Source organism: Cherax quadricarinatus, chromosome 2 (assembly GCF_038502225.1).
Source record: "Cherax quadricarinatus isolate ZL_2023a chromosome 2, ASM3850222v1, whole genome shotgun sequence".
Lineage (NCBI taxonomy): Eukaryota > Metazoa > Arthropoda > Malacostraca > Decapoda > Parastacidae > Cherax > Cherax quadricarinatus.
This window is the reverse complement of record NC_091293.1, coordinates 61,996,298-62,010,977: the sequence shown is the minus strand read 5'-3', so window position 1 is coordinate 62,010,977 and position 14,680 is coordinate 61,996,298. Positions and strand designations below refer to the sequence as shown.

General features: G+C 41.5%; 1 protein-coding gene across 1 annotated transcript in view; it reads left to right on the top strand.

Moving 5' to 3' along the window:
- Positions 1–14,680, top strand: part of LOC128694980 (transforming growth factor-beta-induced protein ig-h3) — a 143,603-nt gene that overhangs the window by 27,533 nt on the left and 101,390 nt on the right. Inside the window, exons 3-5 of the mRNA XM_053785374.2 lie at positions 8,802–8,921; positions 9,621–9,771; positions 12,130–12,199. Of these exons, the coding sequence (XP_053641349.1) occupies positions 8,802–8,921; positions 9,621–9,771; positions 12,130–12,199 (341 nt within the window). The remainder of the gene's footprint in view (positions 1–8,801; positions 8,922–9,620; positions 9,772–12,129; positions 12,200–14,680) is intronic.

Below are 14,680 nucleotides of genomic sequence, written 5' to 3'. Positions count from 1 at the left end.
GAGATGACATAAGTCGTGTCGTCAGCAAAGAGAATGGGTTTCAGGTGTTGGGATATGTTTGGAAGATCATTGATGTAAATAAGGAAGAGCAGGGGACCAAGGACACTTTCCTGCGGAACTCCAGTATCAAGTGGCCGTATTGATGAGGCTGTGTCTTTAATGGTGACATATTGATACCTATTAGAAAGGTAGGATTTAAAATATGCAAGCGTATGGCCTCTTATACCATAGTGGTCAAGTTTGTGGAGTAGGATGCCGTGGTCTACTGTGTCAAACGCTTTTTTTAGGTCAATAAAAATTCCTAGCGGATATTCCTTATTTTCCAATGCTGTGTAAAGCAGGTCTAGCATTTTTATAATTGCATCATTAGTGCTTTTTTTCCTGAATCCAAATTGGCAGGGGTTGAGTATGTTTTGTGATGTTATAAATGATTATAGTCTCCTGTGCACGAGTTTCTCGAAGATTTTGGATAGCAATGGTAAGTTTGATATTGGCCTATAGTTGTTTACGTCTGTAGGGTCACCACCTTTATGTATTGGTGTAACTCCACTGAGGTTTCTGAAGACAATTTTGAGATTAGTTTTCCTCGTATATGCTACAGATGCTTTTCAAATTATGCGCACCTCTAGAAATATATTCACTGTGATGGCCACTCCACGATTTTTTTCCCCTTGAGCGGTATCTGATTTTTCTTGCCTCAAGCTGTATTGTCTCTGGCCACCTCAATGTATTGTCTCTGGCCACCTCAATGTATTGTCTCTGGCCACCTCAATGTATTGTCTCTGGCCACCTCAATGTATTGTCTCTGGCCACCTCACTGTATTGTCTCTGGCCACCTCACTGTATCTCCATTTTTCATTACCCTGCACTTGTTATAATTAAACTGCAATAAGCACTTGTTTGACCATTGTTGCACTTGTCTCTGGTCTACCTGTTGTCTATATTTACACTCTTCAGTCTGTATTTTTCTCATTAATTTTGCATCCTGAGCAAAAATAATCATAGTTAATTTTCCTCTGGAGAACGTCACTAGTTACTTTCCCATCACTGAAACATCTGCTCTTACCGTCACTGAAACATCTGCTCTTACCATCACTGAAACATCTGCTCTTACCATCACTGAAACATCTGCTCTTACCATCACTGAAACATCTGCTCTTACCATCACTGAAACATCTGCTCTTACCATCATTGAAACATCTGCTCTTACCATCACTGAAACATCTGCTCTTACCATCACTGAAACATCTGCTCTTACCATCACTGAAACATCTGCTCTTACCATCACTGAAACATCTGCTCTTACCATCACTGAAACATCTGCTCTTACCATCACTGAAACATCTGCTCTTACCATCACTGAAACATCTGCTCTTACCATCACTGAAACATCTGCTCTTACCATCACTGAAACATCTGCTCTTACCATCACTGAAACATCTGCTCTTACCATCACTGAAACATCTGCTCTTACCATCACTGAAACATCTGTTCTTACCATCACTGAAACATCTGTTCTTACCATCACTGAAACATCTGCTCTTACCATCACTGAAACATCTGCTCTTACCATCACTGAAACATCTGCTCTTACCATCACTGAAACATCTGCTCTTACCATCACTGAAACATATGTTCTTACCATCACTGAAACATCTGTTCTTACCATCACTGAAACATCTGCTCTTACCATCACTGAAACATCTGCTCTTACCATCACTGAAACATCTGTTCTTACCATCACTGAAACATCTGCTCTTACCATCACTGAAACATCTGCTCTTACCATCACTGAAACATCTGCTCTTACCATCACTGAAACATCTGCTCTTACCATCACTGAAACATCTGCTCTTACCATCACTGAAACATCTGCTCTTACCATCGCTGAAACATCTGCTCTTACCGTCACTGAAACATCTGCTCTTACCATCACTCTGTCTTCTGTTTGTCAGGTATTCCTTGATCCACTTTAGGATTTTACCTCGTATTTCTGTATTCTTTAATTTGTGAATAAATTTCAGGTGAGGTACAATGTTATATGCTTTCCTACAGTCCACGAATATGCAGCCAACCCATCCTTTGTCTTTCTTGCTTAATTTCTGTTATTCTGTCGTAGAAATCGAGTAAGTTAGTGAGGAAAGACTTAGTGTCCTTATATCCATGCTGGCTTTCTGTAAAAGGTTTCATCCCTTTAGATGTTCAACCATTTTTTTCCTGATGTATACTGTTCAAAGAACTGTAAAGGATATTGTCAATTGTACTGGTTCATAACTCAGTGCCTCTTGTCTTCCGTGCTTGTATATTGGGATTACGTTTGCTGTTTTCTGTTTGTCTAGTATGTTTCCCGTCTCCAGGGTATGTAGATTTTTGCTATAGGTTCACACAGTTCTTCCATTCTTTCTTTCAGTATCCATGGTGATACGTCTTCAGGGCCCATTGCTTTTGATGTGTCTAACACTTTTAGTAAATTCATTACTTCTTCTTTGGATAACATAAATTCTATTCATTATATACATTCTGATACAATTCTTGTTTCCTCAGCGAATACTACCTTAAACATTCTGCTTAACTACTTGCAAACTTTTCTATCACCTTCTCAGTTCCTGTCCCTCCCTCTTCAGCTTCATTGATCTTTCAGTCATATTACCGTATGGTAGTTTAGGTTCTGATTAGGCCTTTGCTGCTATGTTATTCTCAAACTGACGTAAAGCTTATCTTATCCTTGTATATTCATTCCTCACTGTTTTGCTGCGTCCCTGTTCTTTGCTGCCATCTGTGTTCTGTACTTTATCTCTTGTACCTTCCTTTGTCCTCTTCGCAGATCTTATTAAGGAGTAACCTTCGAATTTTATTTCTTTATATTATTTTGTTAAAAAAATTAATATAGACTGAAAGTATATGAGGAAAAAATCCACGAAGATCGTCCAATGTATAAAGAAGTAAAAAAATAAATTCAGAATTTGGACATGGCAACAATTATATCTCCCAGTTGAAATATTTGCAATGTCAGTAATTTTGGATACTAACAAATGATGAAGCAATGCCATTTTTTTTTTCGAGTATCTAAAATTGTATACGTCTTTTGTAGTCCCCACAAAAATCTTTAGTTATGTCTCTACTATTTTTTTATTTTTTGCTCTTGACACTAATAGCATGCAAACATGGAGGACATTATTGCCAATATTTTAACATCGGTTTGTAGAACAATGACCTTAAAATATCTGTTGTAAAAATTCATAAATAATGAAGTTACAACAAATACTAGATTTTCATGTATAGGCCTACCGCAATTTATATTATTATATCGTTTATTATAATTGCGGTAACTCCGTTTAGGATTATCATACAGATGATACATACACCAAAATGTTACTAGATTTAAGAACTGTTTTTCGATAAGCTGAACTCATTTACCGATTTTTATAGATTTTTCGTATAGGCCTACCACAACTGACGGCTGGATTCTCTGTCGTGACTTCTCACACTTATTAGGTACAAACCTTGTAGCCTCCAGACACTTTCTGGCGAGGCCCTCCATCTTAGTGGTTGTCTGTCCAGTCATTTCCCTGTCCCTACCTGGGCAGCGCTGTATGACCCTGGTGGTTTACCGCATAGTTTTGGTAATAATCATGTCCCTACCTGCGGGGGTCAAGGCCCCCCTCCGCAGCCTGGTCCATGACCAGACCTCACAGTGGATTAAGGCCTGATCAACCAGGCTATTAATGCTTGCTGCATGCATTCCAACATACGAACCACAGCCCGGCTGGTCAGTGACTGACTTCAGGAACCTATCCACTTCTCTCTTTAAGACAGCTAAGAGTCTATTGGTAATCCCCCTTGTGTATGATAGAAGGCTTCTGAACAGTCTTGGGCCTTTAAGTGTAATCATGGCACCCCTGCATCTTTTTTGAGTTTTTAGCTTTGTAGAGAGGGATTTTTGTGTGTAGATTTGGGATCGATCCCTCTGATTTTCCAGTTAAAAATTATGAAGCATCTGTCTTGCTGCATCCCAAGGAGTACTCCATGGAATCTTCCCAGTAATTGAGGTGCCTGGCAGAACTTATACAATGCAGTTACAATTCTCCATACATTTAGATTTGCAATTTTGTCTGCCATAAAAGGAGGTTGTTAGTGTACAGTAATATTCCATCCTAGAGAGAACAAGTGACTTAGAGGGTCTTTATTGGCTTAGCGTTCCGTCGTGTAATTTTCCTTGGGGCTGTGGCTGGTTCGAGGTTCTGACCAGAGCTTTGGTAAGAAGGGAGGGGGGGGGAGAAGGATGGGTAAGGATGGAAGTTGAGAAAGGTTGGGGGGGAGGAGGGGTAGGTGGGGTTATAAAAGGGTAGTGGCCTATCCACTTTGGTGTAATTTGAATATGCGTGTGTGCATACTGAGTAATTTATAAAGAGGTTGGTTTTATGAGTAGGGTATACCTCCTGCCCATGAGTAGGGTATACCTCCTGCCCATCAATTTCACAATGCTGTATTGTGTTGTGCTGTGGCTGAGTGTTGTGATCCTTGAGGATGAAATCTTCTTGACATTATCATGCCTAGTACTTCACATCAGTTTTTCGCTCTGTTGTGTGGTATGTTTTATGTCATTCCAGTTTTTATTTCTTAAAAGTTTTTCATAACGGAGTAACTGAAATTTATCTTTATTGAATATTATATTGTTTTTGCTATCTGCTGGAAAACTTGATTTATATAAACCTGGAGATTTACAGTGTTCTCAATTGTTGACACTCGTGCAGGTTCTAGTGTCGTTTGGAAATGATATGAGGAAAGGGAAGGGAAGGGGGAGGGGAGGGGAGGGGAGTATTGTGGGGAGCAGAGCTTTTTACTAAGCCATCCTGTTTTAACTCTGTTTACTATTGTTCTTTGCATTCTGTTGGTTAGTTAAAAATCCATCTGCGCACTTTTCCATTTATTCCTTTTGCACGCATTTTGTGCATAATTAAATCATGATCGCACTTGTTGCAGGTTTTTTCAAAGTCTGTGTAAACTACATCAGCATTCCGTTTGTCCTTCAGTATATCCAAGATAATCAAAGTGGTCCACTAATTATGAAAAGCAGGAGCGACCTGCCCTAAATCCATGCTGCTGTGGGTTGTGCATTTGTTGGGGATGAGAGTGGTTGGCGATCTTGCTTCTTTGAACCCTTTCAAAGATTTTTGATATGGGACGTTAATACTGTCTCTCTTGATTTTTTTTTTGTATTGGTTTACTGCCACCTTTCTGGAGTCGGACTATTTCCGTCGTTTTTAAGGACTGTCGGATGACCTCCATGTCTAGGCTCACCTCTAGAATATTTATGGTACGTGATAGAGGGTTCTTGTAGTTCTTGATGAACATGGAGTTCCACGAGTCTGGGCCTGGAGTAGACTGCAAGGGCAAGTTGTCAGTTGCTTTCAAAGTCCGGTGGTGTTAGGGTTATGTCAGAAATTTTGGACATACTGACAGTTTTGAGACTTGTGATGAATTCTTACAGATTGTCGACCTGTAGTCTGTTTGAGGGTTCACAGAGCAGTTATATTAAGACTTCAGTATTTCACTCGTTTCTTTGGTGTTATTAGTTTAAGTTCCATCTTGCTTGAGCAAGGGCCTGACACTGGATGTGGCTTTGGCCCTGGGTTTGCTATACGAGAAGAAATATTTTGAATTCCTTTAAATTTCACTAATTACTTTTAGCTCTCTCTCCTGGACTCGGATTCATTCAACTTGAGTTCACTATTTTCTGTTTCCCTGGCCAGTGCTTCCATACCCATTTTAGATAGTCAAACACCCACGAGGAACTCTGTGATTCTTTTCCTTTTCCTGTAGAGGGTTATCTCTGTTTCTAACTTCTCTTGTTTTTTTCCTTTGTGGAATGTACCTTGAGCATACTTCTAGTGCTGCAGAAGTGATCCTTTCTAGACACTGGCTCGGATCCATGTTATTAAAGATATCTGCCCAGCATTTTTTCGTTAAGGACACTATTAATTTGATCCTAGCTATTGGTCTCTGCCAAATATGCACAAATCTACGAAAATAGTCTGAACATAACGAGAAAAAGTTAGTGTTTGAGATCAATGAGAAATTTAAACTAGTCTATGATATATTTAGTAAGGTTTATAAGTTAGGTTTGGTCAAAATTATTTTTACATTTTCAAATGTAAAAGTCCAGTGCTTAGGCAGTTTGGCCTAATTGCTTATTAGGCGCGACATGTATATGTACCGTATTGCGCGGCTTATTAGACGCATTTTTTTTTCATGTCTCCAAAAATCACCCCGCGTCCTATAAACTGAAGGTCAGTGACAGGAGCTATAAGTTTGGGGTGTGGGGTGGGCTGTAGCTCTCCCAGTTACGTCCGATGCCGAGCCACTTAAACTAAAACAAGTCTTATAAGCCGCGAAATACGGTATTGTATTATACATTAAGTGGCCACTTTGTTAGGTACACCCTTCTGGTACTACATAGGGGGCCCCCCTTTGACCCCAGAACAACCTAAATTTTCTTGTTGCATGTATTGAACAAGATGCTGGAAACATTCCTTAGAAATCCTGCCCAGTTTTGGTGAGCCTCTGCCCACTGTAGACTTTCCTGTTCTTAGCTGACTGGAATGGACCCCGGTGTGATCTGCTACTGTAGCCCATCCACTCAAGTTTCGATGTGTTGTGTGTCCAGAGATGCTATTCTGCATACCTCTGTTGTAACACATATACGTTACTGTCATCTTTCTGTCAGCTTCAACCAGTCTGGCCATTCTCTAACCTCTCATTATCAAGAAATTTTCGCCCACAGACCTGCCACTCGCTAGATGTTTTGTTTTTTCACACCATTCTCTGTAAACTCTAGAGACTGTTATCCGTAAAATTCCCAGGATAGCAGCAATTTTTGAGATATTAAAACAGCCCCATCTGGCACCAATATTCATTAAACGGCCAGTCACTAAGATCACATTTCTTCCCCATTGTCATGTTCAGTCTTAACAGTAGCTGAACTTCTCGACCACGCCTGCGTGGTTTTAGGCATTGAGGTGCTGCCTGGCGTACAGGTGTACGTAATAAGGTGCCCACTGATTTTGTGTGTGTGTGTGTGTGTGGTGCAATAATCACGGATAAGCGATAAGAGATGCAAAGGAATGGAGAACGGCCTAGGTAAATGTGTCTATGAAAGCGTCCTGCGAAGGAAGAGCAGGATGCCTTCATAAACACACCTGAGCTAGTCTCCATTATTTTCCACTGTTGTAAGCACTTGAAAAAGTGTTGTCTGCAACGTGAAAGGCTTAGTGCTATCACTCAACTTCCCCATGTGATTGGTTTGCGCGCACACACACACACACACACACACACACACACACACACACACACACACACACACACACACATTATATATATATACACACACACTAAATGCTGTAAAGAGTTTTTATGAAGATAGTGATAAGGTTAGAGTATGTAGGAGAGAGGGGGAGACTTTCCAGTAACAGTAGGTCTTAGGATGATTGTTTAACATTTATACATGGGGTTATAAAGGAGGTAAATGCTAGGGTGTTGGGCAGAGGGGTGAGATTAAATCATGGGAAATCAAATAGAAAATGGGAGTTGACGCAGTTACTTATTGCTGATGATACTGTGCTTTTGGGAGATTCTGAAGGGAAGTTACTTAGGTTATTGGACGAGTTTGGGAGGGTGTGTAAAAGTAGAAAGTTTAAAGTGGCCATAGATAAGAGTAAGGTGATTAGAGTATCAAACAAGCTAGTAAAGAAAAATTGGATATCAGATTGGAGGGAATATGGAAGAAGTGAATGTGTTCTAACATTTGGGAGCAGACTTATCGGCAGAAGGGTTTATGAAAGACAAGGTAAATCATAGAATTGATGAAGGGAAAAGGGTGGGTGGTGCATTGAGGTGTCTGTGGAGACAAAAAACGTTATGCACGGAGGCAAAGAAGGGAATGTACGAGAGTATAGTTGTACCAACACTTACGAGTGTGAAACATGGGTTGTGAATGTTGCAGCAAGGAGGAAGCTGGAGGCAGTGGAGATGGTGTGTCGAAGGGCAATGTGTGGTGTAAATACACAAAGAATTCGTAGTGTGGAAATTAGGAAGTGTGGAGTTACTAAAAGTATTATTCAGAGGGGTGAGAAGGTGTATTTAAGGTGGTTTGGTCATTTAGAGTAGATCAAAATAAGATGACTTGGAGGGTGTGTAAATCTGTAGGGGAGGAGGGGTAGGGGTCGTCCCAGGAAACGATTTGGGAGGGAGTAAAAAGGTTTTGTGTGCAAGGGGCCAGGACATACAACAGGCATGTGTGAGCGTGTAAGATAGGAGTAAATGGAGAAGAGTGGTTTTTGGGACTTGAAGAGCTGTTGGAGTGTGATCAGAGTAATATTTTGTGAAGGGATTCAGGGAAACCGGTTAGCCGGACTTGAGTCCTGGAGGTAGGAAGTACAATGCCTGCACTAAAGGAGGGGGTTGGGATATTTGCTGTTTAGTGACGTCAAACTGTCATATCTGGACACCTCTGCAAAGACAGTGATGTGTGAATGATGGTGAAAGTTTTGAACGATGATGAAAATGATTCTTCTTTCTTTTGGGGTCACCCTGCCTCGGTGGGAGTCGGCCAGCGTGTTATATATATAAGTGAACCATACGTTGACATTATCGATAATACACAGGAATAAACTACTTTCAACAATATTCTAATTAGACTATTATTTTTTGTTCCTGTAGAGACCCTCATTAGGCGAGATTGTGTATAATGATCAGTAATGATTGCAGTGATCAATAATGGTAATAACTGTATTATCCCGCAGGTGGAATTGTCACTGCCGCTGTGGATGAGGCCCAGGAACAAGGGAGTGAGCAACGTACCTCCCATTGGCGTGGAGGCCATCTCTGGCAACCTGGGTGATGGTATTGATGATGGTCTCGAGGTGAGTGCACTCAGTGACTGCTAACCAGGCTCTTGCTCCCAGCAATTGGAGCAGTCTTCACTTTCCTTGGATCAGTCCTTTATACGACCCTTTAGAATTTAGGAAAACTCCCAAATTATTATTATTATTATTATTATTATTATTATTATTATTATTATAGTTCATTAAATATAGTTGGTCAGGTGTTTGTCTAATAATAACCTCTGAGGTAGGTTAGATACTACCATCCAGGTATGTATGGTAGGTATTGTGTGTGTGTGTGTATTGTAGGTTCACTACGATGCTCTTGCGTTATTCATGTATCTTCTGGTGTGGGTTCACTGAACCTGTGTTGTAGTGGTCATGTATAGCGGTGTAGGTTCACTGAACCTGTTGTAGTGGTCAGGTATCCTGGTGTAGTTTCACTAGGTACCTGTGTTGTAATGGACATACATCCTGGTGTAGGGTGTAGTGATAATGTATCTCGTGGTGCAGGTTTACTAGGTACCTGTGTTGTGATATTCATGTATCCTAGTGTAGGTTCACTAGGAACCTGTGTTGTAATGGTCATGTATCCTGGTGTAGGTTCACTTGGAACCTGTGTTGTAATGGTCATGTATCCTGGCGTACGTTCACTAGGTACCTGTGTTGTAATAGACATGTATCCTGGTGTAGGTTCACTAGGTACCTCTGTTGTAATGATCATGTATCCTGATGTAGGTTCACTATGAGGGTGAAGATGAGGGTCAGCCACTGGATGGTACCAGGTACGAGAAGACGTCAGGTACACTAGCAACACCTGACGACGTAGACCAGGATTATGATGCTGACTACTCTCCTCTCTTCAGTTTCAACCCCTTCTTTCCCTTCGGTAAGTTTTACTGCTTCAAGTGACATTTTTCAACCCATTCTGCTGTTTCGTTAAGTGTATTAATTTCTGAGCTTGTGTATGTGTTGCCAGCATTGTGTGTGCTGCCAGTATTGTGTGTTGCCAGTATTTTATTGTATGTTGCCAGTATTGTGTGTGTTGCCAGTATTGTGTGTTGCCAGTATTGTGTGTGTTGCCAGTATTGTGTGTGTTGCCAGTATTGTGTGTGTTGCCAGTATTGTGTGTGTTGCCAGTATTGTGTGTGTTGCCAGTATTGTGTGTGTTGCCAGTATTGTGTGTGTTGCCAGTATTGTGTGTGTTGCCAGTATTGTGTGTGTTGCCAGTATTGTGTGTGTTGCCAGTATTGTGTGTGGTGCCAGTATTGTGTGTGGTGCCAGTATTGTGTGTGGTGCCAGTATTGTGTGTGGTGCCAGTATTGTGTGTATGTTGCCAGCATTGTGTGTTGCCAGTATTGTGTACTCGCCTATTTGTACTCACCTATTTGTGGTTGCAGGGGTCGATTCATAGCTCCTGGCCCCGCCTCTTCGCTGATTGCTACTAGGTCCTCTTTCTCCCTGCCCCATGAGCTTTATCATACCTCGCCTTAAAACTATGTATGGTTCCCGCCTCCACTACGTCACTTTCTAGGCTATTCCACGGCCTGACTACTCTGAAGAAATACTTCCTAACATCCCTTTGATTCATCCGAGTCTTCAACTTCCAATTGTGACCTCTTGTGTCTGTGTCCCCTCTCTGGAACATCCCGTCTTTGTCCACCTTGTCTATTCCGCGCTGTATTTTATATGTCGTTATCATGTCTCCCCTGACCCTCCTGTCCTCCAGTGTCGTCAGGCCGATTTCCCTCAACCTTTCTTCGTAGGACAATCCCCCTTAGCTCTGGGACTAGTCTTGTTGCAAACCTTTGCACTTTCTCTAATTTCTTGACGTTCTTGACTAGGTGTGGATTCCAAACTGGTGCTGCATACTCCAGTATGGGCCTGACGTAAACGGTATACAGAGTCTTGAACGAATCCTTACTGAGGTATCGGAACGCTATCCGTAGGTTTGCCAGGCGCCCGTATGCTGCAGCAGTTATCTGATTGATGTGCGCCTCAGGAGATATGCTCGGTGTTATACTCACCCCCCAGATCTTTTTCCTTGAGTGAGGTTTGCAGTTTTTGGCCATCTAAACTATATTGTGTCTGCGGTCTTCTTTGCCCTTCCCCAATCTTCATGACTTTGCATTTGGCAGGGTTAAACTCAAGGAGCCAGTTGCTGGACCAGGCTTGTAGCCTGTCCAGGTCTCTTTGTAGTCCTGCCTGATCCTCGTCCGATTTGATTTTTCTCATTAACTTCACATCATCTGCAAACAAGGACACTTCTGAGTCTATCCCTTCTGTTATGTCATTCACATATACCAAGAACAGCACAGGTCCTAGGACTGACCCCTATGGAACCCCGCTTGTCACAGGCGCCCACTCTGACACCTCGTCACGTACCATGACTCGTTGTTGCCTCCCTGTCAGGTATTCTCTGATCCACTGTAGTGCCTTTCCTGTAATGTGTGCCTGATCCTCTAGCTTTTGTAGTAACCTCTTGTGAGGAACTGTGTCGAAGGCCTTCTTGCAGTCTAGTGCGTTGCCAGTATTGTGTGTGTTGCCAGTATTGTGTGTGTTGCCAGTATTGTGTGTGTTGCCAGTATTGTGTGTGTTGCCAGTATTGTGTGTGTTGCCAGTATTGTGTGTGTTGCCAGTATTGTGTGTTGCCAGTATTGTGTGTTGCCAGTATTGTGTGTTGCCAGTATTGTGTGTTGCCAGTATTGTGTGTTGCCAGTATTGTGTGTTGCCAGTGTTGTGTGTGCTCATGAATGCTAATCATTGCACATCTGGTGATACAACCTTGGTCATACTTCATAATGTTTCTGTAACTGAGCAAAGCTGCTCCTGCTTGTGATACATCTCTTAGAAGTTTGTATATACGTGTGTGTCATGGCTATATTTCAAACACAACTTGTGACTTCTGATATTCTTGACTGTTGAGTGTTGCTTACAGGAAAAAATATTTACACTTGATGTAGTTTCAGTGCTGCTGTTGTTGGTTGTTGCATTATAATATTTGAAAGCTGATGAGTATCATGATCAGTAGTTACTTGTTCACTCCCTACATGGTATAAAGAGAACTTCTACATGGTATATTCTTATGCACTTATTACACAGCATATTGAGCACTGCTGTCTAGTATATTTTAGTTATTCATATATACGCACTGTATTTATCACTGCAGTGTGATATATTGTACTTAACATTGTTGCATTGTGTTGCATTACACTTGAGCACTGGAGAGCAACGTGTTGTCTTCCAGGTAACATGGGCAGACGTCCTCAGTTCAACATCTTCAACGGCATGAGAGGTCGACGAGTGTGGTGGAAAGGGTGAGTGTTATCGTTACCTCAGCCCTCACAACACTGATATATATATATATATATATATATATATATATATATATATATATATATATATATATATATATATATGCAATAAGATCACAGTAAACAGGTGATTTCAGAATATGCAAAACAACCACTCTGAAAGAATAGAGAAATTCCAAGCGCTTTCGTGACTACTCACATTATCAAGGAACTATGAGTGGTTGTTTTGCATATATATATATAGATATATATATATATATATATATATATATATATATATATATATATATATATATATATATATATATATATATATATATAATCTTTATTTACTACAAGTACATATACAAGGTATACAGTCCTAGCTGACATCTATGACATACTACTGTATAGAAAGCCACTTGTTATGCTGAGCATTTCGGGCAAATTAGGTCAGTTTTGTCCCAGGATGTGACTCACACCAGTCTACTAACACCCAGGTACCCATTTTAAACTAATGGGTGAACAGGGACAGCAAGTGTCTTATGGAAACACGTCCCTAATGTTTTCCAACCGTGCCGAAGGAGATTCGAACCCCGGACTTCAGTGTGTGAGCTGAGTGCGCTAGCGATATATGTATGTATGTATATGCATGTATGTATATGTATGTATGTATGTTATGCAAATATCGCAAACCAAGCGATACAGGATGCAAAACCACGGGGGGCGTAGAATGATAGCTCTAGTCCTTTCGTGTTACAATCAGCACATCGTCAGGAGCTTGCAAAGTTGCAGAAAAAAGGAGGATGTCCGATTTAATAAGATTCCATAGGATGTATTCACTAGAGAGAGAGAGAGAAGGGAACAGGAAATGCCCCCAGGCATACCAGTACACATAGCCAGAAACGTTGATTATTATTGCATTAGAAATAATCCTACAAGCGCTGATATTGTAATAACCTAAACTACAGTAACGTGTCAGTTATCAAAAGGAGTCGAACGCGATTTTCGAAAACATTAGAGCCTGTAATAACCCGGCAAACTGGCAGGAAGCAAAAGTCATCTTCCCTTGTTCCTCTTGACTTGAAAGGAATATTGTAGAATCGGCAATTATTATGCATGATAAGCCTTCATTATGCAATATCAGTAGAGGGTTGCTCAAATTAGATGAGCTTTTAGTTGAGGTAATAGTACACAGTCAAAAATGTGACTCTTATACGATTGCACTGGACTGTCTTAAATGTAGTGCCACACCGAGGAATTAGAACCTATTGTTCCTGCATTTTCTGAAGGTTGAACCAGAGTTTCTCAGAATCCCGTGGGATGAATAACTGTGGCCGTCTTGTAATTACAGATGCCTCTCTTTAAATGAGTTTATTTTAATGAGCCCCGTTTCCAGAGTATAACTTGTAGAAGTCTTCCCTTTAAACGGTCCCGTTTTCTCGTCTCTTTAAATGGTCCCGTTTTCTCGTCCCTTGAAATGGTCCCGTTTTCTCGTCCCTTGAAATGGTCCCGTTTTCTCGTCCCTTGAAATGGTCCCGTTTTCTCGTCCCTTGAAATGGTCCCGTTTTCTCGTCCCTTGAAATGGTCCCGTTTTCTCGTCCCTTGAAATGGTCCCGTTTTCTCGTCCCTTGAAATGGTCCCGTTTTCTCGTCCCTTGAAATGGTCCCGTTTTCTCGTCCCTTGAAATGGTCCCGTTTTCTCGTCCCTTGAAATGGTCCCGTTTTCTCGTCCCTTGAAATGGTCCCGTTTTCTCGTCCCTTGAAATGGTCCCGTTTTCTCGTCCCTTGAAATGGTCCCGTTTTCTCGTCCCTTGAAATGGTCCCGTTTTCTCGTCCCTTGAAATGGTCCCGTTTTCTCGTCCCTTTAAATGGTCCCGTTTTCTCGTCCCTTTAAATGGTCCCGTTTTCTCGTCCCTTTAAATGGTCCCGTTTTCTCGTGGATAGTTACTCCGTAATTGTTAGTGACTTCCATATCACTGGCAATATAGTCGTGTATGTAAAATTACTTGTATCATAGCGGAATCTGACGTAATTCTTGATAATTTCCACATTACTTTCGTTTAGGATACTGTTACAATATCAGCGCTTGTGGTTTTTTTTTTTTTAATGAGTGAGTGAGCCGGGCTGTGGCTCGTACGTTGGATTGCGTGCAGCCAGCAGTAACAGCCTGGTGGATCAGGCTCTGATCCACCATGAGGCCTGGTCACAGACCGGACCGCGGGGGCGTTGACCCCTGGAACTCTCTCCGGGTAAACTCCAGGTATAATAATATTCAACCTTCCTGGCTATGGTGCCACGTGACCTGATCACTGAAGCTCTCGCTTCACACGGGGAAGGTCTGCGTTTGATTCCCAGCGTGGGTAGAAACATTAGGCGTGTTTCTTGACACCGGTTGTCTGTTACCCCATCGGTAAAATGGTACCTAGGAGTTAGTCGACCGGTGTGGGTCGCATCCTGGGACAAGGACTTAATTTACCCGAAATGTTCTGCATAACAAGTGGCT